This window comes from Aquila chrysaetos, chromosome 1 (assembly GCF_900496995.4).
Source record: "Aquila chrysaetos chrysaetos chromosome 1, bAquChr1.4, whole genome shotgun sequence".
NCBI classification, from domain to species: domain Eukaryota; kingdom Metazoa; phylum Chordata; class Aves; order Accipitriformes; family Accipitridae; genus Aquila; species Aquila chrysaetos.
The window spans coordinates 82,787,180-82,813,209 of NC_044004.1; the positions used below are offsets into that span (position 1 = coordinate 82,787,180).

At 48.7% G+C, this 26,030-nt stretch overlaps 1 protein-coding gene across 11 annotated transcripts in view; it reads right to left on the reverse strand.

The window, feature by feature from the left end:
* SHROOM3 (shroom family member 3) overlaps positions 1–26,030 on the reverse strand; it is a 155,214-nt gene that overhangs the window by 12,574 nt on the left and 116,610 nt on the right. For 8 of the 11 annotated variants that reach the window (XM_030011968.1, XM_030011958.1, XM_030011996.1 and 5 more), the window contains 4 exons: positions 20,838–20,966; positions 9,952–10,083; positions 3,666–6,927; positions 478–554 (listed from right to left, as the gene is read on the reverse strand). In XM_030011968.1, coding sequence (XP_029867828.1) covers positions 478–554; positions 3,666–6,927; positions 9,952–10,083; positions 20,838–20,966 — 3,600 coding nt within the window. Of the gene's footprint in view, positions 1–477; positions 555–3,665; positions 6,928–9,951; positions 10,084–12,001; positions 12,346–20,837; positions 20,967–26,030 lie in introns of those variants that run through there. The other 3 variants (XM_030011976.1, XM_030012040.1, XM_030012032.2) reach the window with 2 other exon arrangements.

Genomic DNA, 26,030 nt, shown 5'->3' on the forward strand with positions numbered 1-26,030 from the left:
ACACAAGCTCCCAATTCAGCAAGATAAATGAAATCTCCCAGTTTTAGTCCTTGCAAATGTTCACTTGCTTTTGGGGAGGCAGCATCCTGGACCGGAGAAAACCAGACAGAGTGGGACATCAAGGTATTTTTTCCTTTAGAATCCTTAAGTTATGACAGCATCTAGATGCGAGTTCTAACAGCAGATCAAACACATTTTGGAAGTTACGTAACTGGAAATTTGCTGCAGAAACATGCTCCAAGATGACATGAGGAGGACTTGATAGTGAATTAATGTCTATAGTGAAAAAAAAAGCTCACAGCAACGTACTCCTCCTAATTCTGCTGGGTGCAATGCACCCAGAACTGTGTCCGTGCAGACGTTTTCTCTAGTTTGTCAAGATCCATCCGTTTACATAAACACATGACAACTGCTGCTGGCAGCAGGATGGCAAGAGCTGATCCTGCAGTGACAAAGTGGACATTAGCATATACGTACCTGGTTCCTGCGCTGACCACATAGAAAGGATCTCTCACCATGGGGCCAAATTCACTGCCTTCCCTTCTCAGCAGGTCCTGGAGTGCAAAGACAGTATTAGCAGCGAGTGGAAAGCAAAACAAAATAACAAAACACTGATGCTTCCTAGCAAGAAGAGACCACAGCATGTGCCATATACAGATGGGAGGAAAACTCTAGCGTGGTGTACTGCTCTCCAGTACCCCACTCCTGCTTAGAGGACTTGTCTGCCTTTTTCTGGATGGATCGTGGGCCAACAGGCAGACTTATTCAGAGCAATGGTTTTTTAAAACCTCTCAGCAAGTCCTTGCCTCTTCTGAAAACAAGCTCAAGGGTATTAGTGGGACCTGGGTGTTCACCTCTGTTTTACATGCAAGCAAGAAGCTGGGACATCACTGAAGCAGCCTTAACCGGGGAAGCTAAACAGTGAACAATCTGTGCCCAAGTTCAGTGCCAAAACAGGACGGAGACGCTGCAGAGATGCTGAATGTCACCAAGGTTGGAAACTCCAGCAACAGGCAGAGGTGCTGAAAAACATCGCTAAGTTTGGCACTTGATTCTTTTGAAAACCAAAGCGCAGGAACTACCCTCTTTAGGCATTAATGTCATCTAAAACCAGATAAGTTTTGCAGCTGAAATACCTTTGTGAATCTGACTCTCTCTGCCCTAGAGCTCCCACCATAGAACACCAGCCTATTATGAGACATGAAAGCAAATGCTCAGCCTGCTTTTGAAGAGGTTGGTATTTTCTCCCGTACGATCTTTCCAGCAGAGAGCATTTCAGTGCCCCCTTACTCCACACCCTTAGTAATCTGCTTTTTTGGTCAGTGTTGTTGCAGAGGGACGATAAGTGCAGATCTTGATTTAGGAGTCCGGGAGCTGGGAAACATGCAGGCTGAGACAGACTAAAAAAGCAGAGAGGAAGGAAGGCTGAGAATGCGTTCTGAAGACTGAGAGCTAATAATTCCACATGGCTATCAATTTCTTTATATCTTTAAACAAATTCCTACAGTGACACTGCAATGTGATTTATATGCAGCCTGACAGGAACATTAGACACTGTACACAAGGCCCTGAAAAACATACAGTGAGGCAGAGAAGTCTCCTGCTAAACTGGTAATAAACATTTCCCACAAAAAATCTGAAAAGGCAAAAAAAAAAAAAAAATTAAAAAAAATCACCCTGTTGCTTTGGCTTTGTCCCCCACTTTTGTAGCTCTGGTTTTGTATTGGAGACAGATCAGAAACAAACCTAATTAAGTGAGCACTTAAACATATACTTCCCTTTCAAACAGACACTTATGGATTGGTGTCTATGTTGGAAATCAAACATGCTTTCTTGAATTAGGATTTAAGAACAGGATCTTCACAAGTGCCTTGCTGCCTATGGGACTAAATCCTCATTCCAGAACTGGATACAGCTAAATCACTCTGGGTAACAGCAGTAAGGGCTCTCCCCTCTTCTATACTTGAACTAAGACCTTGTAAGCAGGTCTGCAGTGCTGTTCATCGTCTTCCTCAAGTCAGCTTCCAATAGGCAGAAACTCTGGTTTGCCTGCTGAACGTATGCAAGATTAAAAATGAGCCAACAAGGGTGAAATAAAGATCTCAAGAACTGCCCTGTATGTCCCCTGCCTGAGAGAGTGGGCTGGGTAAAAATGAACTAGGGCTGCTCGTTGTCCAACCTGTCATTGAAAAGTGCATGTTAGTGATTTTTCTCTTTCTGGATGCCTGTTTTTGTTGCCGCTCTGACTGTTCCGGGAAGCAGAGAAAGAGTCGCAGCTTGGCCTTTACCCTAACTCTTTCTTAAGGACTGTCCTCTTATTGAACACAAGACTTCACGATCGGCAAGTGTGACAGAATTGCACAGATAAGCCTGATGCCTGGCTGGTGTGGAAAAATACTGATGATGGGATGAGACAGCGGTGGTTATGGAAATGCATTCTGGTCACTTGATATTCACAAGCTGCTTTTTTAATTCTCTCTATTTAAAAATGTAGCGTGGGATCTGAGATCTGTCGAGGGAGGACATTTAGAATGAAGCACACAACGAGTTTGGGAGGACAGCTCCTTCCCCCGCACCCCAGTTTGGCCTGTTTCCGAGACGCTGCCCAGAGCCTCCTTTACGTTACTTGACCCAGTACCACTTTGTTGTAGCTAGATAATCTGTTCTGGGCCAGTGGCAAGTGCAAGAGTCGAAGCAGATGTCCTGGATCTCAGCTGCCCTGTAAATACGTGAGACTGTCCAAACACCGAGACTATTTGGAGCGAGGAGCCTGTCCACACATTTTGGTTGTTTCCTCCCTCTCCCCGTGATGAATGGAGCCTGGCGTGGAAACAGGGATTGGGCAGCAGACCCATCACTACTGTAAACCCGTGCGGCTCTACCAGTTGCAGTTACCTAAATAGGTCTGAACAGATTTCAGCCAGCTGAAGAGCTGGCCTGGGCAGCTGTTCTTTAAGTAGTTAGCCTGTTTCTACTATTTACCATCATCAGAGTCAGTCAAATTCCCTATTTGTGACATCAGTGCAATGTTCCCAACCGCCAAGCAGGGGACATGGAAAGAGCGGCCAGGGTCTCCACTAAGTTTTCTCTGCAATGCTTCCCTCCAGGGCTTGGAGGCAAAACAGAACGGTTACTTGGCAGTTCCTCCGCTGAACATTTCCCAGCACTGTCAGGCACAGTGGGAGCCAGAGCAATTTCAAGCAGCCTTTACTCTTCTCTACTTTGCACCAGAAAAGTGGACTAAGGCAGAAAGCAGCAACAGCATATCACCACCTTAATGGTACACCCCACCAGAAAGGTGCTCGGTGCTCCTCCAGTGATGCTCACAGGTAAGATCAGGACACCTCAGATGGGATGTCCAGAGCAGCAAGAACACACGCACACTACCGGCATATGCACTGAAATCCCAGCATCAATGAAATCCCTGAAATAGCCCCGACAGTAAGAAAGCTGAACAGCAGCAGTACCCCACCAGCAAGCATTTAAAACAGCGTCCTGGTAACTGAAACGCAATAAACTGTCTCTACCTCAATCTGCATTTAACCTCTCTCCAACCAATGGAGTAATTGCCATGACTGAACATCAGCCTGCCCTCCAACATCCCCCCTCATTCCCTGGTTCAGAGAGCCCTGCTTGCCTGCACACGTGATCCAGTTTGCACGTACCTGGTGTTTCTTATCCGCCGTGGGAGACGATCTGGAACGTACATGCACAGGGACTGTCTGATTGTCGTACCTATCGAGCAAGTCTTCCACAGACACTGATTTCCCAGATTTCCTGGTGGTGGAGGGTGTTACAAAGACCTGCTCCTGCTTCCTGTAGTGAGGCTGGCCCTGCATGCCCAGAGGGTCTGTCTGCGTGCCTTTGGTGAGCTCCGTTTTGGCTCTGTAGTCCCGGCACCTCTCCGTTTTCGGTCGGCTTGTGACCAAGCTGTCCTGGTGCCCTGTCTTCTTCTCATCTCCACTCATATCGAAGCAGCCCATCAGGCCAGGAGGAAGGGTGGAACATATCCGCCCCGTCCTGGATATCCGCTCTATGGACTCTCTCCGTCGGTAAAGGTTCTGGTCCTGGAGGGAATTCATGCTGGAGGCAGAGGAAAGGCTCTGGCTGTCTGGGCCACCTGCCTGTAGGTAGGAGCTGTGGGAGCGCTCCCTCAGCAGTCCGACATCTTGTGAGGATGGCCGTCTCCCTGTTTTGCGCTCGATGTAGTCGGCGAGGGCGTTCTGCTGGAGTTGCTTGAGCTCCGGCTTGGAGAGGCTGGCTGTGGAAGAAGCTTTGCCATCCCTTTCGAAGATCTTACGCCGGTCAGCCACCGTATTCTCTGGGAAGACAAAATGGATGCTCTTCTTCTGGAAGGAGAAAGGCGACGGCTCCCCATCAGAGATGCCCACCTCGTTCATCTTCTCCGGCTCCGAGTAAGACCGCTTCTTCTGCTCTGCCGTCAGCCGCTTTCGACCCCCGATGCGCGAGATGTGCTGTGTCTTGGCGTAGTCCAGGGCGGAGAGGCTGCCTTCCGTCGGCGTGATACTGTGCCTCTCCTTCGGGGTATGGGGAGACGCCGCCGTGCTCCTCATGCCCACGTGGGCCGAGGCAGGCCTCTGGATCGTCCTCTTGGGTGCGCTCCCGAACGGGGGGCTGATGCGACGGAAGGAAGTAGCCCTCAACACCCTGGACTGAGCATCTTTAATGCTGTTCCTGTAGGCCCTGTTAAATGGTGTGTCCAGCTGTGACCCGTGGGCATCCTGGACATTATCCTTCCAGAGGATCTCCTTCTCAGGCTCACCTCCCAGCTGGAATGTGCTTTTACTCCTCGGTAGCTGAGCCGCCCTTATTTGCACCTCATTTTCAGGACACAGGCTGTAGTATTCGGTGGGTCTTGCCTGCTTCACCGAAGCCGCCATCTGCAACTCTATGGGGCGCCAGTCAGCCTCTTCCAGCTTCCCGTTCCTGACGGAGGGGCTGGAGACCCTGCCTGGCTCACTGGGCAGCTGGCCAGGCTCACGGAGCTTGCTCCGCATGTCCTCCAGGCTGTGCAGAGAGCACCTCGTGCTGGAGGCCTGGCTCGTCCTGCTTGGCCCGTAGTGCTGGCCGAAGCTGGGAACGCCAGCGCTCTGGGGCCAGTGAGTGCTTTGCTCTCGCTGCTCAAACTTGCTGACCTTCTCCAGCACCGAGCAGCGGGGCTTGCCAGCGTCTGGTTTGCCATAGGGAAAGCTTTGGGTGCTGCTAGAGCTGAGCCGGTTCCTCCCAAAATCAGAGGTCTTTGGGTGCTGCGGAGAAGGGGGCTCTTCGCACTCTGGCTCGGCAGCATGGAACGGAGTCACGCTCGTGCCCTCCTCCTCCTGCCTCGCAAAGGCCTGTGGGTCCACATCACTCCACTGTTTGTGTCCCTGTCCCCTGTGATCCTTCTCCTCTTTACTGCTGCTGTTCAAGAAGGACAGCTTGATGTTGGAATAACCCTCGCCTGGTTGCATCTCTTTTACCTCAAAGCTGCTTTGCCTCCTGGAGCTCTCTGGGATGTTCTGCAAGGAGGAGAAGCCATACTGCTTGGCCCTGCTGTGACCCCACTGGTGGTGAGCAGCAGCGTCTCTCTCGTTTATCTGTGCGTTGCCATTTTTGTCCTCCTGGGATTCAGCTGTCCAGTCCTCTTTGGGCTGGTAATGAGTTTTTCTCTCACTAGCATCCCTCAGATGGGGCTGCGGAGCTTGAAGACTGTGTTTGGAGGCCTGCGCAGTACCTGCAGTCTCTCTGTTGCTGTGTGCTACCTTGTAGAGAGGTAACAACTCCTCCTTTCTCGACGTGGTCAGGCAGACTTCTGGGCCTGCCGCGCTAGGAGGTTTCTGCTGGAGAAGTTTAGCTGCAGCATCGTGCTTTCTCTCAGCTGCTGGGGGCTGGTAGAAGATGGTTGATCTGTTTGTAGTGCTTTGGCTTCCATTCTCATCAAAGCCCAGGGTGCTGCTGGCTACGGCCTTGTCATAAGAGACTGGAAGAGGCGGTGAGTACCCGCTTTCTTTGGCCAGAGCTGGATAAAGCATCCCGTTATTGCTTGCAGAAGGCTGGGGCACCTGGGCATAGTGCGGCTCTGGGGAAGGTACTGGGTAGACACCAGTAGGCAGCAGGGGCTGCCCCGGCTGGGCTGGCTGGGAATAGCTCTGCTTGGGCTTCATGGTGGGGCTGCTCTCTGGGCTCTTCTCCACCACAGTGTGCAGATGCCCTTCTCCGAAGGGGGTTTTCAGCAGCGGACCCTGGGACAGAGTGCTGACAAGCGGAGGCCAGGCCCCTTTCGCCTGGGTTCGACCAGGCTTGTTCAGATCAAGGCCAGTGCATGAGCTGGGCCTCTCGTGATGCCTAATGGCTGCGTAGCTGTCGCTGCGAGTGGGAGGCAAGGGAGGTCCCTTGGGGGGCTGGCTCTTGCTGTCCGAGGAGCCCTGGCCCGGCTGCGCCCAGGAGGGAGCTGCGTTGTGCCGGCTGAAGCCGTGGAGCCTGCTGTGGCCGCGACCATCCAGCGAAGCCCGGGCCTCACAACTTGGAAGCAAGGCAGAGGACTGCACCTCATACTCCTCAGAGATCCCTCGCTGGGCGTCGTAGACTGTCTTGACATACCTGATGTCAGCTTGCCTCATGCCCTCCTGCAGGCCGCCTCGGGACTGCATGCTGTCCGTAGCGCAGGAGTGCTCCTTGCTGAATGGAGGAGCGGGATACTCGGGGATGCTAGAGTTGGTGGAGAAGGAGCTGTAGGCAGAGTCTCTCTTGCTGTGGAAGTGGGAGAGCTGGTCGATGCTGTTGGTGGATTTGGCCGGGGACAGGTGACAAGGGTGATAGCCAGGGGAGGAGTGGTCCAAGCTCTCCATGCTGCCCCGGGAACTGTACTGATCAGGACTTCTCCTCAGATAGCCATGCTCATAGCCAGAGAGATCGCTGGTTGAGGAGCTGGGGAAGAGCGAGAGAAGAGTAAAAACCCACTGTCAGCAGAGGAGAGGCACAACAACTTATAAGTGAGCTCAGAAGCAAGATGTTTAGTTTTGAGAAGTGCAGATGAAAACCCATATTTGGGCCTTACTCCATCCCCTCTGCAGTCATCCCAGTTCACAAAGAGGAACTGCTTGACATTGCAACACATGGCTCTTATTTACCACAGAAGGGTGGGAAGGAAACACAGACAGAAAGACAGTGCATCTCTGGAGCCAGGGAGGATCAACCCCACCCATCAAACCTATCCTAAGCACTTGGAAAGCTGAATGAGCGCCGACGCCACCGAGGAGGAGGAGAGGAGCACAAGAGGCGTTCTGGGGGGAATCTAATCTCTTTCTTTTTTTCCCATTTCATTTCTTTTTATGGAGATGAAGACTATGCCCTGGCAGGCTTCCTGGAAATTCAGCTGTCCTAAGGATAGTTTGTTTGCTGCGAGAAAACTCAACTGACAAGACAGAGAAAAGATGCATGTGTTTGTGCGTGGAGGCAAGCAGGGGTGCAACAATAGAAACAGTTTGAGAATGCCCCAGGAAGTCTTCACAGCCGCCTCCTCATGTAGCTCAGCAGGTGCAGGTACACCTTGGCACCTGCTCTGAGATACACATGTGTCAAAAGAGGACTTGTGGCCACCAGAGACGTGTTCAAAAGAAGGATATTCAAGATCTTTCTATCAGTGGGAACGGAGCTCCTTGTGCCGGCCACAGTTCTTTTCACATCTCACAAGGGGATATCACAAATTTAAGTGGAGTTTCCCCTGGCTAATCTCTCCTCCCAGATTCAAGCAAATACACTGAGGATTGGGGAGCGTAGCCTCAGGATTTCACTCTTCTTCCCTCTGTTCCCAGCTCCCCTCCATTAGACATCGCTTTTTCTAGTTCCCTGTGCAACTACATGCGCTGTCCTGGCACAGCCACAGGAAAGCACCAGGAAAGGAAAGGCTTCGGTCCCACGCAAAGGGTGGCAGGGCAAGGCTCAGAGCTGGAAGCAGGAACGGAGAGGAGCCTGGGTCTGCCAGGGCGCAAGCTGCAGCCTCAACTGGCACCGGGAAAAACAAGCTCCATTTCTGTGTGCTTTGCTCCACTGGGATAACAAAACCAAACCTGCTCCATGCAGCGGGGGAGCTGCGGATGCACAGCAGCTCTGGGAATCAAAAGGCAGCAGGTGTGTTCGGTAACCCCCTCCCTAAAAAGCATCTGCTGAAAAGCCTAAAGCTTGCTCCAGATCATGTCCCAGCCACAGTCCGTTCTACCCTGCTGGATTAACACTGACAAGCCCAAAGGACAGACAGCAGGGAGAGGGCTGCTAAGGACGAGGAAAGGCAGAAGGAAGCCTGCTCGCGAGGGGAAAAAGCAGCAGCTCTGCAGAGAGATGCAGAGGAACACAGAGACAGGCAGAAAGAGATACGGCAAATCTCAGGATAAAGCTGGTTTACTCATTTAAATGCACCACGGTATTTTAGTTTCAAATAAATATCTCCCTGGCAATGCCCAGCGCACCCCTGGCCAGCTGGCCACTAGATGTTCCCCGTGCTCCTCTTCAAGCACCCAGGAGACAGAGCTTCGCTGCCAAAGGCTCTGCCAGGACCTGTGGCTGGGAAGCAAAGCCCCTTGGTGGGAAATGAATATGCTACAGCATGATCTGAGCTGAAGGCCAGAGATGAACATATATTTTTTCTGCAACCATCTCCTCACTTCTCTTAATGCTCTCTTTCCTTTTCCCTCCCCTCTGCCAAGGCTCCGTCTCACCTGTAGAAGAAATGATGTTTAAATTCCAGTGTCTATAAGCAGAGTTTCCTGGTCCTGAAACCCTTCTGCCTTTCCAGGGAAAATCCTCCAAGGGCAGACTTTAAACTTGCCCCCCTCAAAGCCTACCACCAAGTACCTTTTGGGGCTGCTCAAAGTAGCTGAGGGGTACGTCTGCCCTGGGCATGTCTCCTCTCTGTACTCACCACACTGTGTGGCCTCACAGAAACAGCCCCAGCTCGCTGGGATCTTATCACTGCTTCCAGTCTGCCTCAGCCATGGTCCATGGCCAAAACCAGAGGTGCCTCATACCACCTTCTTTTAAGAGCACTATGGTTACTAGTTTAGTCTTTTGGGGACTGATAAACCACTGCCCTAACTTCTTAGAGAAACAGCCATGCACATACAGTTATGATAAAGCTGACCCCTGCAGAAAGCGATTGCCAAAACCAAGAAATCCCTTGCTGAACTTCTCACCCTGGGAGTGTCGTCGGTGATGCACTACTTCTGGCTGCTCCTGAGAGCGGCTCAGTTATGCTGACAGGCACAGTTGCCCTGCTACCTACACCCTTTTCTTCCTTTTTTTTTAATAGGCTAACTTTGACTTCGGATTTCTTTTCCTTGGCTGGGGAAACAACCATGCTGCGTTTCTACATGGGGGCAGTCTGCAGGATGCAGAGCAGGACTCCAGCTCCTGCATCCGGATCCACAGAAAGCTGCATTAACATCCTGACAGTGGGCTCCCATCTTGGCAGGAAGGGGGATTTCTAAAGCAATTCATTTCCTAGCTGTTAATCAACTCACAGAGCACTTAAAGGAGGAAAACACGGCCACTTTATCTGGGTAACCAAACAGGAACTGAAGCCTTCCTAACTCTAATCCTGACCCTGGCTGTTTGTAAACCTGTCCAGCTGTATGGATGTGACTGGTAACATTTTTCTGTCACATCTTTTGTCCCCTTCCTCCACTCCAGTGCTCTACATTTAGGCCCTGATCTTGTACTCAGTATCATCAATACACATCCTTGGGCATGAGGCAGAGCCTCCCTGAAGCCAGCATGACACTGGAAACAAGGAAGGACATAGGACTGGGGGACTAGGTTAGAGGCATGCTAGCTTGGGAGCCTGACTTCTACAACCATGAGAGATATGAAAACAGGGCAAATGATACTAAATTAAAAATGCACACTGCTTTACATCTCTGCCTACGCAGCACAGGACCACAGCTGTGTAGCGCTTACCTGGAGTGGTAGGACTGGTGCCAGGGGGTGCCAAGCGTACCCTGAGATATTTGCATCATGCTGGGATCGGGTTGGTTCTCCGCAAGTTTGGTTGAATGCCAGGAGTGAGGTCGGCCTGGAGTTTCACTCCGCCTAGGTAAAAGCAGAAGGATTTTGCACATCAGCAAGAGGCCAGCTCTTCCAAGGAAGGTGAAAGTGAAGTAACACCAACAGCCACATTTAAAATTGCTCGTGCTCACTTCTCTTTCACTGCTATGTTCTTGTCTCTTCCAAGCGAACCAAGCAGTAGTCATGCACCGTTCCCGACAATCACACAACATGCTCCCCCTCATAGCTGCAAGGCAACAGGCATGGGCAGACAAGGGGGTTGTCACTGAATGCGGAGGGTCTTCCTCCGTACCTCCCAGCCAGAAGCCTTACCCCTTGGGAATGAGCCCGGGGGCCCATTCACAGGGATCGGTTTGCAGGCTGGGCTGCGTGTGGACTCCCACACGATGCACCAAGCAGGGTGGCTGCATGTGATTCTTACGGATGCTGAAGGAGCGTGTTTCTCAAAAGGTTCCCTTCGTTTTGAAGTGACGGCTGCCAAAGTCATCTAGAGAATCAAATACCATGAGGGGGTGGAAGCCTGCACAATGCTGTTTTGATCTCTCCTCAGCACTGGTAAAAATGCAGGAAGAGACGTGACAACCAAGTGCCAGCAGCGTGCGTCCTTCGCATCCCCCAGGGCCTTGCAGCCGGCCAGCTGTCCCCCTGCAGCATGTGAGCCTGGATACGTCCCCGGGCACGGCACGGTTGGCCTTCGGTTGCTTCAGTCACCAACGCTAAGGAAGGCCTCCATCAGCTCTCAGGAGAAAAAAAACACCGACAACCTTATTTAAAGCACATAATGGCGCAATGGAAAGTTAAACCAGGGGATTAGCGATCAAGTACCCTGAACATGCCACACAGACTCTCCTTCGTCCCAGCCTTTGGGCTTGTCCTTAATCCTCCCTCTGCTTTCCACGGGGGATCTCTCCCCCTGCTCTAGCACTCATCTCCGCGGTTTCTAACTCTTCCTGTGGGAACGAAGAGCAGCACTGGACCTGTGTACCACTGAAGTCCCAAATGTGACAGCCTGCAGGAAAACTTTGACTACCTATAAAGCATAAATGCAAGATATGATGCATCCTTGTCTCGCTGAAAATTTCACAGTACAGCATGTCCTGAATAAGTCAGTAAATAGATGAAAAATGCCCTCTGCAGATGTAAACCAGACACCAAAAAAGGACTCTCCTAGTACCGCCTAAGATAATGAAAAGAAACGAAACAGGAAAATGGACAAAGTAAAAAATGATTGTTAGGGTCAGATCCTTTACTAACACAGGTTAACATGGGCACTGGCTGATGTCCTACGACATGGAAAAGCATTGGCAGAAAGTGAGAGGTAGAACCATTTCACCAGTAGTTTTTCCATAGAGATTTCAGCAGCACACATCATTCTCTCATCATCAGCTAAAAGAAGAGAGAAAAAGGGACATTTTTTTCCTTTTAACATTTATTGTGACAGGATTGTCTTAAGGAAAGCTGAACTGGAGGTTTACAGAGAGCGAGCTGAACTGAGCACCATTTTACCATTACATGTGTAGGTGTGTTTAAAACAGAGCTCTTTTGTTAAGCTCCTTGCCCAGAGAAACAAGGAAGCTGAACGCTGCCGGATGGGAAGTTGACAAAAGTGGTCATTAAGAATAACCCACATTCTTGCCTTTTCCATTGCAGAGATTTAAAGACTCTCTTTGTATTTTCGAGTAGTACGAGCCCCCAGCATTATTTTTTTGCTTGGGAAAGCACACTGAATGATCACAAGCAAAGCACGTTACCCTTTGATTTGATCAGTAAAAAGCTGCAAGGGAGCTGTATAGCCAATCTTCTGAGCCACAGGTATTTTAAACCCCTTTGGTTGATATCCTTGTAATAATACAACACATGGACAGCGAAGCTGCGAATTTAAGCCAGAAGACATGCCGTACCAGCTCAGTGCGGGATAACCTTGCATTGTTTCCACACCTACCTGATCCTGGAAACATGGATTAAGGGTAACCGAATCTTAGCCGAGCTTAAGCCAGGAAAGGAAGCGCTGCAGTACACATGATCTCCAGCTCATGTTGCAGACTCACGCAGGTGATCTCCAAGAAGGCGGCAGAATGGAAGTATGGAGGGTCTCTGCACACACATGTGCACCGAAAGGCAGAGAACAGGGGGCCTCATCCATTCGCTACTGAATCAACCGAAAGACTTTCCTTGAGACAGAGCTCTGAGGTTGTAAAAGAACGGCACAATCAATGCTGCCAGTGCCGGTGTGTGGGCGTTCAGGGAACACCAAAAAGTTACCAGCTTCAGCCTTCTGTAACACCTGAAAATAGCACCTTGCTTCAATCTACTTCCTTAAGCTTAGTTTATAATCATTATTGCCTTACTAGGGAAGAGGACCAGAAGTGGATTGCAATATGACAGTAAGCACCACAGTGTCTAAAGGAGAACAGCTATCTCCCATTACAGATGGAGCGGGTGCTGAACATGGTTCACCTGCCAATTTTGCGACAGCTTTTGGTTACGCTTGCTTTAATGCAGAGCACAACTTTCAGGAAGCAATAAAAACCAGTGCAAGATTAAACTCTTTTTGGCAAGTGGGGCAGAACTGTTTTTGTAAGGCCCACAACGTCAGATCCTGATTCATCCCAGACAAACTGGCTGAGCGATAAAACTTGCAAATGCAGCAGCTAATTCCGGACTTGAGTGAAGACAAATAAATCATTAGATCTTTAACTGGTATGAATTAGGTGTAGCTTAGTTGCCTTCAAAAAAAGCAGGAGCAACAGCTGACACTTTGTTCCAGGAGGTTGTAGCATTTCAAAACGCAGAACTGTAATAATAACAACAACAACAATAACAACAACAAAATGACCTCACTCCCTTAGCCTTTATACTAGTTCCTCAAGGGCTGCACTTGTACCATACTTGCAAAAGCATCTGGACAATCTTATTACTAAAAAATTCTCCACTTGAGATAATGGAGAAAGTGATCCCTCTGTTGTAAATGCCAAGGCTGAAAAAGAGACTCCCCGTTCCTCATGGACACCCCCAGTGATCAGATAACCTGGGCATCCAGGTCGGATTGGCATCATGACAAATGCCTTGGAGCGAAGATACCCAGAGAAGTCAGTGGACCTTGATGCAACGCTGGCACCTAAATAGGCTCCACGGCAGCTGTAACACTGATTACATACCAGATACTGCCAAATTCTCACCGTAAATTGGAAAACCAAAGGGAAAAGAATAGTCTTTAATCTTGTCCAGCTGCTGTTATCTGGGTGCTACTTGTTGCTATACTAGTCACAGCATTTTCAGACAGAAACGTGACCGGCACATTAGCAGTCTCCTCTAACACAGTCTGGCAAAGGCTTGATGCAGTCTGGCCTGCAAGAACCATGCTGACATTTCTGAGGCCCTTTACCATTAATAGCTCCGTAGCTCTCTCTTATTAGGAAATGCTGAGCATGTTCTTCTCTGTAATGTCTGTAGATTATTTTTATGCTTTGTATGCAAAACAGTAATGGGACTTTATAAAGATACCTTAGCACTAACTCTACAAATGAATCAGCATCTAAAAAACAACCATCTGAAGCTTTCTTCACAGGATAACTTAAAGGTTGATTTATCTTTTTCCCAAGGTTACAAACTATAACCATACAGAACAATTATTCAGTCTAATTTCTGCTCTTTACATAGTGTTCCTCACCAATGCCACAGTACATGCACAACCAGAGCACTTTGCAATTCAAATGTACTCCAGCCCAGTGTCCTCCAAGAGTGCACAGATACTTCTGTATAAAAAGGCCCATCTTTAACCAAAGCAAACAACCTAGCTTCTTCAAATTGCCATTTTCATTTTTTCTACGTTTGCCTAGAAAAGTTTCCCTTTTCCTAAACCTCAAAGTGGAGCAGTTTGGGGGGGGGGGGGGGGGGAGAAAAGAAAAGAAAAGAAAAGAAAAGAAAAGAAAAGAAAAGAAAAGAAAAGAAAAGAAAAGAAAAGAAAAGAAAAGAAAAGAAAAGAAAAGAAAAAGAAAAGATGTTCAAATAACCCCTGCAGACTCGCCTGCTCCAGGTTTCTGACAGCAGCGTCCAGGTTGCCAGCAGCCAGCGGCACACTTTGGCTGAGGCCAAACTGCACAGCAATACAGCGATACTGACTGCTGCTGCCGCGACAACAAAAACTGCAGGTGGATGACTGTCATTACGCCCAATTTATGGGACCGGTTTCTACGTTGGGATGAGAAGCAGGAAGGATGAAGTTCCCCCTCTCACATGCCATATCCTGGTCTTTCACGGAGCAGGATCCTGGGGCACATTATGGGATGTACTTGCTGTGCAGATTAGACATAGTGTGAGAGTATCAAAGGAAGCTGCTGAAGGTAGAAGAGAAGGATTTCACAAGGAAAACACCTTCTCTTAGGAAACACAGACTGAATTTTATCCTTGCAGACAACAACAGGATGTAACTCAGCCTTTTAGAAAGCTAGTGAGTGAAAGCCAGGGAGGGGATGTTGTGGCCAATCAATTAGCAACTCAGAGTCATCAATGCCCCAATAAACTGATCTACTTCTACTGCAACACACCCACAGAGCTTGTGGGGAGTTGTTTCCATCAGTCTCACATCTGTCAAACACATCATCCAAGATGGCTGAATAGAGACCATTTGCGAACAATTCTTCTTCTACCACTGACCTTGTGCACATTTTTCCTCTGTCCCAGCAAGCTTCAAAACCCTCCTCAGCAGAGACGGGGAACGCTGAAGACAAAGGCGGCAAAACCTTTCAAGAAAAGCATCTCTCCCCAAGGAGCAGAATCCACCTGCGGATCCAGGCAGGAGCAGTAGTCACTGGGACACATTCTCCATGACTTGCAGGGATGGTTTTGACTAGCTGCTGGTGTTTAACATGCCCAAGAAAGATGGGTAGACATAGAGAAGAGACCTAAGGCCAAGAGGGTCACTCTGTGCCATCACAGACAACCGCAATCCCTGTGGATGTGCCTTCCCCCAGCAGTCGTGTGGCCCAGGTGGCTGTGTGGGAGGTTGCCGGAGCTGGAAGGGATAGCCATGGCCTGGCCCGTTCATCTGGGGAGGTGGGAAGGGACGGGGTCCCTGCAGCGGAGACCCTCCTCCCACAGAAAAGAAGAAAGATTTGGACGCAAGTGCAAAGCTCGTGCCTCTCGGATCTGATCCCAGGCACTGAGTCACAAGAGAGAAAGCCGAGAAGGCAGCTGCCCATCCTTGCCATGTCATCCTCACAGTAATTAAGATTTCAAGCTAGTGATACTTCTAAACTAACAAAAAGTATGTGGCAGAGGAAGCATGTCCTGAGCCATACCTCGCTGCACATTGCAGTAGGCTCTTTCTATACGGAGAGATCTTGATCATAGCAATTCATGTGTACCCTCCCAGGGCGACTGTGTAACTGCATCAACAGAAAGCATAAACAACGATCTGAATTTTCACCGGTGCGGACCTGTCTCCAAGATGGCCACATCTAAAAGGAGTGCTAGCATAACAAGGATATGTTCTACAGACTTCCTAATGCGCTGCTGCAGTCCCTATGCCTAGCTATTAAGCAGGAGATGAAGGAAAAACTAAAGCACTCAGAAGCCTATTAGGATTTCGACAGAGCGAGGCCACAATCTACTCAAAGCAACGTCACTCTTAATTAAGGTTCAGTCATGGTTCTAAAAATAAGCATAACAGACGAGGCCAATTAGAAAGAAGTCGGACCATAATGGCGTCAGCTTGATGTGTCTTTCACTGAATCTGTCTTTTTAGGCTCACAGAGCCCTTCTGGTAAATCCTGGGGCAGGAGAGATCTAGAGTGAGCTCTGTCCCTTCACAATTTTGAATAAAAAGAAGGACAACTCATTAGAAAGACCTGAAGTATATGAAATGATATTTCATGTCACGGATCTTGGGCAAGAGCATCTCCTCACCTATAAAGGAAAGGGATATTTGCACCCCCCACCCCTCTTTATGCTCAGATGAAACCTTTCTGTAAGTAAAAAACACACTGAAAAACGCCTCGCTTCAGAACACTTAGGTGAAATGTGTGAATATTCTCATACCAGGACAGAACCTTCTTTTCCACAATATGTTAATCTCTGCAACTTCTAGCGGACAACTCCCCACCCAGAGAATCCCTTCAGAGTACCTCACAGTTTTTAGTATTCTCAGTCTTAAATAAAAAAAAGAAAAAACCTTGAGAAAAATACCCCAGCCAAGTTCAGAGCCCTACTCCAGACCAGTCCAGCCTCATTTCTCCCTCCGTCCCCTTTCCCAGTGGTATAGGCAGATGTCGTGCCTGCATGTTGTTTCCAGCTGACACGTCAGACGTTATTTGTTTTTTCCCTTTGACAAGCATCACTTGGGATGTCTGGGTTGCATCAGACCAGGCCCTGAGTGCCACATCAGAACTGGGAGACAGGTGCTGAGCTCCCTGAAGTCTCTCTGGAGCGAGGAAGCAGAGAATCAGAGGCTTCTGCTCAGATTTCCTACCATTACCGTCGCCAAGTCTTCGAGAAAAACTCCCCACCATACGACCGGAAAGAAAAGCCCTGTGTGAGAGCAGAGATGACAACCACGTATGTGGATGTACATAGGGATTTTTTCTACCGTTCTTCTCAACTCCACATGCAGGAAACAGCCTGTCTCTCTTCCTCCTCTTCTCTCCCTGACACCAAAAGCAGGCAGAGAAAAATGGTGCAAAAAGATTATTTTTTGGATGGGAATTACCAAGGGCACAATGTTCATCATACTGTCTCTGGTAAGGGACAAGGTGTGGATGGCTGAGGATACATGAAAGCGTCAAGTGCTACAGCAAAATTTCCCACAGTTTGCAGGAGACCCAAGATGGCTTTTCTTGAAAGAAACGCTCTCTGCCCCCGGCTGCAGAAGGAAGTGCTGGGATCACTCAGAGGTGATGGCAGCTGTGAGCAACAGTCGCTCCTTAGCTGAACTTAGGAACAGTCAAACATTGTAATTAATGATTATTGGTCTTGCATGTCACACCTCTGTGTTATCACATTTCTTTGGTAACCCCCAGGCTGTCTTATCCAAGAAAGGGGCATTTATCCATTTTCCAGAAAAGGAAACACAGGCCTTGAGAGGTGAAGTGACTTACATAAAATCACCCAACAGGCCTACCGCAGAGTGCAGTGCTAGGAACTGGGCCGTGTGCTGTCGCTTCATTTTCCCTTTGCCCAAGCATATGTCTGACAGGCAATATTTAGATTGATGATTGTGCCCTACACAAAGAAAGGGTCCCACTGACATTCCCTGACACTAACCAGACAACAGGCTTGAATAGGAATAGTGGGGCTTTGGTTATTAGTGTGAGAGGTGATGTATACAAGCTTCATTCTTGTTGATTACTGGATTCAAGGACTTGTCCCACTGGGATCTCCTGACATCTTTCTTTTTTAAGGAAAGCATTACGAAGCAACATGATAAGTATGATTTAAATTGCAAAGTAAAGAGTATTTCAGATCTCTATTTTGAGAAAGTACTTGCCGCCAGGATAGTCCGTCTGCACCATTCACACAGGACTGCGGCTTAGACATGTGGAAGCCAAGACAGCCTTCTGCCTGGTACTTAGGGCATGTGTCAGCTAGAATGAGGAGTTGGTGAGCACTGGATCCTATGCAACTTTCCTCTTCTTGCTACAATTTTACTCTGTTTCCTTCTCTGAAAAAAGAAGAGGAAAGAACAGACATGGAAAAGAGACAGCTGACTGACTTACAGTCTTTGAGAAGGGCCCTGTTATTTCCTGTCTTCTCCAGGCATTCACATCACCTCTCGGAGCACGGGCAGAAAATCTCAGCAGTCAGACCCTACAGTGGCTTCCCCTGCCTGTAACTTTGCAGAAGTCACAGAGCTCCGTTGATTTATCTGTATTGATGAATTGGCCCAACGGGTTTAATTCAAATAATTTTTCCTCATTCTTTTCCAGTCAGTAAATTAGTTAAAAAGACAGAAAAACAAGCATAGCTTAGATTCTTTTGCACCCTGATATCAAACACACAGCAACTTGCAACAGGAGAGACTCAGAAACAATGGAAGGAATGTGTTTTCCTAGTCTCGTTCACTGCTTAGGAGGAACTCGGTGGCTGGCAGCAGAAACGCTGCCCTGTGAGCCTGATTACCCAAACGTAACACGGACAATGAGTCACGGCAGGTAACCAAGGGGATTTTCAGGGCAAGCGTTTCAGACACTTAGTTGGGTTCTCCTCTGATTCAGGCAACGCCAGTAAACTCAACACCAAAATGCTAATGTAAACATGACAAATGGCAGAGAAGAAGGTGGTCCTTTAGGTGCGGTGTGCTTAATGTATGTATGTATGTGTGTATATACATGCATTTGTGTGTGTGCGGGGGGGGGGATCTGTTCACAAACAGACTGCTTGCTGAGACTTCCCTTGCTGGTCTTGCAAGGGAAAAAAAGGCAAAGGGTACCAAGGGGAGTTTAAACTTTTAGCTAGTCAGGTGAACTCATGATTTACTCCTAGCTGGGAATTCACTTTCCCACTGTTCCTGCAGGGAGTGGGTGGGACAGGTGGCCATCCTTGAGTATATCACTGGGATTTAGACCAGTGGGGCAAGTGCAATAGCAAATCTGCAGTGATCTAACATAATTCAAGCCACAGAATGGCTAACGAACCTGTCCTCTTCCTCAGGAAAACTTTTAATCACTTTGGTAATAAACATTTTTTGGGTGAAAGGCACCCCTGCATCTGGATTTCTAGAGCTAATTCCTCCCTCCTTCTCATCTCAGACTGCCCTTTACTGACAGGTAGAGCTGTAGTAACGTGGCTGCACTGGCTGGCAATACCACCCTGGCCTTGTTTATTTTGCGCAGCGGAGGAAATGAGGCAAGCTTCAGTGAGCAATCCTTGAGTGTACACTCGGGAGGGTGAACTGCAGACTGGTGCTGCGCTGCTCCTTTACACAGATGCTCAACTGCAACACCTGAGAAACTGGTCCTGAGCTCTGGATTTCCCCTTTGACTAAGGACATTCATTCATCACCCCAAATTTCAGAAACCGATCGGGACTGCCGACAGCCCGTCGCCTTCATCGCCCAGGGTGAGTCTGCGGAAAGTAAACAAGCAGGGGAATTGCAGCCGGTGCTATGGCCAAAGCGAAGGCCGCCGAGTCTGAAACACCCTCCCACACTCAAATTCTTATACATTAAAGCAACTTCCTGTTTGTAATCAAAGCTTCAGCCCGAGTTAAACTGAGATATGCAGACACAGCCTCCGACGCTGCCGGAAAAGTAAAGCAAAACATTGGCTCTGCCTCCAAAGACAAATTAAACCAAGTGAAACGCTGAAGTTTGGAGCTTCTGTGAAGATCTGCTACTAGATCAACAGGCAAGCGGGATTTACAGAGGGCATATACTGAATAACTCATTGCTATAGGAAGGTGGTGGATGTATGGGAGCTCCTTTCCCAAATTTGCTGTGGGTCACATACCTCAGGAACTGCAGAGTCCCACACCCCAGTCGGAGATAAATCCCTCCCTGACAAAACCAGCTTGAGGATAGATTTCAGCCTCTAAAATCTGCTCCACCCAAGACAGATATAATTTACGGTACAAATCCTCACCTGGAGGAAAGCAATACAAATTTAGTGAGGTTACGCACATGAACACTGGCAGAAGAGCTGAGCTCTTTCTCCTCCTTTTGCAGCCACCCAGGCTGTGCAGGGTCAGCATCTGTAACCGTTTGCAGTGGCTAAAAGCTGGAGCAACTCCACTAAGGTCAGTGAGTTTGCTCCAAAAGTGCATCCTTGCTGATAAGATCAGAACGTGACTTCACGTCACATTCCCTTCTCAGCCGCTCACTAACAGGCGCTGGGCCACATTTCCTCCAGCTATAGGAAATCAGTGTAGCTTCTTGACTTCAAGTCAAGGTCTGGCCTGAATGCAATGTTGCCAATAAAAGTCACTGCCTTGACTTCATGGTGCAAATCTCAGAAGACTGAGACACAAAAATCTATGAGGTCATCCAGATTACCATCTGACTGATGTAAGACGCTCTTTTGATGCCAGCAAAAGCTCTGCCTGAGTAAATGCTGTAGGATTTAGTCCTAAACTGCATGGACAAAGGAAGGAGATCAGGCTCTGCCACAGCACTGGCCGATCCAGAGCAATTCAGGAAACTGATTTCTGAAGACATTTAATCGTTTAAAAATGCAGACAGGCACTCAGCAGTGTTTTCATGAATGCCAAACTACCACTGAAACTCACAGACTCGGAAGAAGCCAGGTCATTTTGGAAAGCCAGGCACCTAAAGCTGGGGAGCCACAGCAGGCTTACATCACTTCTGTGGAGATATTTTGATCCAGCATCTCTGATGACCTTTACCACCGCTGACAAAAGTTTTTGAGGAGAAAGGACACCTCTTCCCAGACTCCTTCTCAGTGAGTCACCCCCAAGCATATTGGCAGCCAAAGCAGTAACTATTTTAATATGCAGCCCTATGTAGGTGTTACTGACATCCAGCAACGTTGATGCTTGACTCAAGGCCCAAAATGCTTGATTCAAGGCCCAGAATGGTGAATTCATTTCCCTGGCACTGTGCTGAGGGCAAGGAAGCCTTGGGAAAAGGTGGGCGTGAGGTTAAGGAACTGTCCTGGACCTCTTCCACTGCCTAACGCCGCAGACGCTGGGGATGCACGCTGCTCCACTCCAGCATTACTGATGCCCTTACTCCCGCAAGAGGGAAGTGGAGTTTGCCAGCCACTCTCGAGGAACAGCGGCCACAAAACACACACAGCAGATAGAGACACTGATACATGCATTCTAACCTGGTCTTCAGCCGTAACTTAACTCCTCCCGACCACGTGGTTTTGCTGGGCTGAAAGTCAGTGGCCACGCAGTTCAGACTGAGTGGGCTGGGAGACAGGTCGGTACATCCCTTTGCTGCATGTGTGTCCCTGTCAAAAGAAACCAAGGCCATGTAAATATCGACACACAAAAAACTCAGCCCTTGAATCCCAATTTAATAAGGATTTTAGGAAAGAAGGCAATACACAGACCCAGGGGGCAAGGCAGGGGCATCAGTCTAGTTTTTTAAAAGTGCAAAGAAAATGTCACAGAAAGCCACGTATATCCCTTTTCTTCTCTATGTCGTTGCTCAGGCAGCCTATAAGAGTGAGATTTTGCTCTCCTTTATACCTAGGCAGTGCTCAGCCCCTGCGAGTGGCGCTCACAACTGTTTTGGAGGAGCTGCGCAATACCGCAGCACTGCTTCTCGGCACACGGGAGTGAGATCAGCTGCAGCATCCACGGCACAAAACTCATTATCCTACATCTGCATTTTGGGACTCTAAATCCCTAAGTGTGGAGTTCAGGGGTTCCACTGTGGGATATGCCCTTTCCACAAGTAACCACCTCACGAGAGCTCAGGGAATGCTCCAAACACAAAAGAGAAAAGCTAAGAGAAAGGTCCACGCAGTGAGAGCACGAAAGAGAAACCTATCCCCCCCTCTACTGATATTTCCACAAAGTTAGCAAACAAATATTTACCCTGCTTCATCACACGCATGCAGAAATCACACAAACATCGTGTAACCATCACTTCAGCTCCTTCCTTCCCTGAGGCACAGGAGAGTGTGAAACAATCCAGTATTCCCACTTGCTCCCATTTTTAGCACTGAAACGCGGGAGAGATTTGAAATTTCTGCTTGCTCAAGGAACCCCCACGCTGAATAAAAGCGCGTCTGAAAGGACCCCCTCAGTGCCTCCCTCGGCCCGCAGCAGGCCGTGGCCCGAGGTGCGCTGTAATTGCCTCTTGTTGTGTGCTTAGCGGGCTGCAGGCTGAGCGCACATGCCGGCATCTGGGGCTTTGGATAGCTGAGATGGCTTGGATGCCATTCCGGTGAGAGGCCAGCCGTCTTTGTGTCCGGCTCGGTCCTCCCCCACGCTCCCTCCCCAAGCCCCCACGTGCCAGGCAGGAATGTTAAGCCTCACATTGCAGATGAGATATACCAGGGAAGCGCAGCAGCACTTTCACCTAGATTAGGGAAAGCGACTGGTCTGGAACGGCCTTTTTGCTCGCCCTGCTTATCTTCATCCAAATTTTACCCCAAATCCTGCCTTAGCTGCCTTTTCTTTCCATGTGCCAAACCCCGTTCTGCTTTGTCTCTGCCACCCCTCTCCTCCGAGACCATGTCAAGTCTCTCATCAAACTAGAAAGATCCCCCTCCCTGCTCCTGTACCAGCCTTGCTGTACACCAGGAGCACAACCTCCTTTAGTGCAGCCCTGTGAAGTGCCAGTACCGTTAACTGCTCCAATTCTCTTTCCTTACCAAGTTTACCATGAAAAATTACTAATTTTTAGAGGAGATTTCACTGCAAGGTAGAGAAAGGCCAGAAGGCCTGCTACAGATAAGGATTTAAAAGATTGTACATAAATAACTTATATATACAAATAGGTATACAATTTCATAAGCAAAATGTATTTCTAGCTGTAGCATTTAGAGGACCAAGTCCTCTGTTTAAGGCTTTGGATGGAAACACTGGCGAGATGGTCCCAGCCACAAAGCACTGCACTTCTGCCCCTACAACAGTGCCCCTGAGAGACTGCTGTGATAAGGAGCCCCACAAAGCCCCTGGGAGCATTTAAGCACAGCTCAAATTCGTGGCGAGGCTGCTGCGTATCATGCTGAAGCCTAATGAGGTGTCTCGCTGACAGCGTCGTGGCAGGATCCCATTAGAGGGGAAAGGATCTCAGCGGAGGCACTTGTCTTAACTCCAGAGCAAATCCTGACCTCCCTACTCAGGCCTCATTTCCCACACAGGGAACTACCATCCCTTACACCTCCTCGGTTTGCTAATGGAGCCATGAAGAGAAGATACAGTTTACCTGACATTACCTCAGTTTAAAGGGGAGAAGAGGCCCTTGGCTGTGACCATACCTCAAATTTGGGGTAACCCTTGCATGAGCCAGAACCGGGGGTCACTACTGGGGGCTGGCCTAGCAGCCTTATTTGCAGAAGTGCCGATGCCTGTGGCTCCTGCTGATTTTGAGGGGCAATGCAGGTGCTGAGCCCTTTTGGAAAAGGCATCTGGATGTCCCAAAGTGCCGCCAACTGCCACGGCGCTAAAACTCTCATCACAACACCGAAACACGTGCAAAGTCAAGGCGACTTCTTTGAGACAATGCTCAGAGTGCTGTTTCAACCTGTTTGAAAGGAGATACTGACACAGTAGAAGATCTTTGCCATGCTCATAGGAGACGCCTTGGATCAGCAATGAACTTTCCTAACACACCTCCGGCAATGCTCAGTCATAACTTCCCTATTCGTTTCACAAATAGCAGACTTTGGCTCTCCCAGGCTACACGATAGCTGTCCGCCTGCAGTGAGTAAAGCTGCTCATGTCTTCTCTCCGGTCAGCTATCTCCGAAGTAGCCAGTAACAATATTTAGGACTTGGAAATTGCCCCTGTGCCAAATACATTAAAAAGAGTAATCAGCAGCCTGAGAAACTGATATAAAGGAGTAAGTGCCTACAGTTTCCCAGTCAGCACAGCCTCGTGATCTTTCAGCACTTAGCGTCTTTTTTTTTTTTTTTTAAGAAGAGCTTTTAAAACATGTGAAGAAAGCAAGAGACAACACAGACTCTAAAACCTGCTGCAAGCAGAACTTTCTGAGTAAGTTAATTCCAAGCGTTCCCACATGGATCCACACAGATCCGACCCTCACAATCGGCAGCTACAAGCAGCAGGAGGGTAAGCAGCTTGGGTGTTCCCCCTCGCACAGTGAGAAACCCGTGCTTGCCAGCATGCATAACTTTGGGGTTTACCTCACAGAGACAAAGAAACGTTAATTAGTGTCTGCATGGGCTCTGGGGTTGTTGTTCGGGGGTAAGAAGGAAATGCAACGGAGTTTTTCCCGAGCCTCTTAAAAAACTATAATTACTGAGCTCTGTGTGGAATGGCGGGCTCAATAAGACATTGAAAACTAATCAGCCAGTCTATAAATAACACCATTAATCAAGCCCAGTGGGGAACACAAGAGATGAGGATCCTTCCACCAGCGAAGCACACACACACCAGGGACGGAGCACAGCAGCTCTTCAGCAGCGGCCACCGCCAGGTGCTTTGCCGGAGAGGACGATACCCATGCAGGGGTACCACTGGCGAGAGCACAGCTGGCTGAGCGGGGAAAATACCTGAGGCCAGCATCAGGGCTGCAGCTGCAGAGGTGGAGACAGCCCCCAAACAGGACCCACAAACCCAGCACCTTTCCTCCCCTTGCAGCTTTCTGCCTCACACTCAGTCAAGCGACCTGACTGCTTATCCCAGAAGATTTTCTAAAGACATTTCTAAATCGTTTTCTAAGGCATCTCAGTCTAACAATCAGGAGTGTGCTAATCTCTGCAAAGATACTTCTTCAATCGTAACGTGGAAACGGCCACCCTAGCGCAAAGACGTTGAGGGCCTACCTTGCGTCTTGGCTGTCACCACTCACGCCTTCTCCTTAGAGCGACCGTTCTCCTAAAGCTCGAGCTGCCCCCAGGACAGCACGGCGTGATGGCTCTCTGCAACAGCACCCAGCCCGCTGGGATGCTGTTTGAGTTCGGGGCTGCACTTTATTTCGGGATGTCGCAAAGTGCCTCACAATTGCATAGCTAAAAAGTATCCCTGGCAAGGAGTGGCCTGCAGTTGTTCTTTTTGTTATCATGTTGTTTCTAAAGCTCGCAAGTGGGAGACAGGAAACCTCGCATAGTCTATTTAAAACTCCTTTACCTCCCACCTGAGGCTGGCAGCTGCCTCTGAAATCTTTCCTTTTCTGCAAAGTTCGTGTTTAATTATGAATTGTTATTTATACTTGCTGCTTCCATGGTGCCTTTGGTATTTAATACCATACATGTTAATGAGTAGCTGTACAAAGACACCCTGCTTAGCTTTGCCCTCATCTAAAAATATGGCCGGTTATGATTTTTTTCTTGATGCTTGCTCGACAAACAGCGAAAGAATACAGTACTACAGATTTAAGCCTTTTTTTAAGAAAAGCCTGCTCCTCAGATGTTTCATTGCCCCACAGCTTGGTTGCCTCTGGTGCAGAGGGCACCAGCCACCAAAAGGAAGAGGCAGTGCCTCTTGATCCACACGGCAGTATCTCCTCTGCACAGCCAGCACTGCCTTTTCTGAAGCGAACATCTGCAAAATGTTTCCCTATTTTTTACCACCCTCTTCAGAGCTCTTCAAGAAAGCGCGGGTGGCCTTATTTTATATTAATCAACTCCCTACAAGACTCGTTTGCCTGTTGCTGCCATCCGATGTCTCATGTCCTTGCCAAGCCTCCACAATCCCCGCAGAACTAATTCACCGTTTTAGGGAGATCCTTTGCTTCTGACCGTAGACGACTCTGACCTACTCTGGCCGCCTTATCTGTCTCCTGCGCTGACCTCCCGTTACCTGCATACTTGAAACGTTTCATACCATTAATCTTAACCTTTTGGGCTTTTGGGTCTTCTTTCTCACTTTCTTCAGTCTTCCTTATCCTTATTTATAATCTTCACATTCCAGTACAGGTTGGTTTCCTAAATCAAGCCTAGACAATAATTAGTGGGCGTGCGTGCCTCTGCCCAGCAGATCTCCTAACACTTACGTCTGAACCAGCTGACCAATTTCAGCCAGGGTCTGCAGAGATACTGTTCTCAATGAATTAAACTCCACGTTTCATAGAAATAGTTCCCTGAGTAATGGAAGTAGCATAAATCATTGCTCTCATTGAGGAAACGCTGTGGTGTGAGCTCAGCTGCCTGGCTACAATTCCCAAAGAGTAGAGCGATTTTACACAGGGAAGCTGTACAAAACCAAACTTCTGAAGTTTTGTCTGCACATAGCATTTTTTTTCCAGCACCTCAGCCTTACACTTCTGTCTGCACTACCATCCTATACTCTGCTTTCCTGCTTAGCTGTCTGTAGTTCCAGGTGTGAGTCTAGGATATGGCTGAGATCATCCATAAACAGCACCTGGAACTATGCTT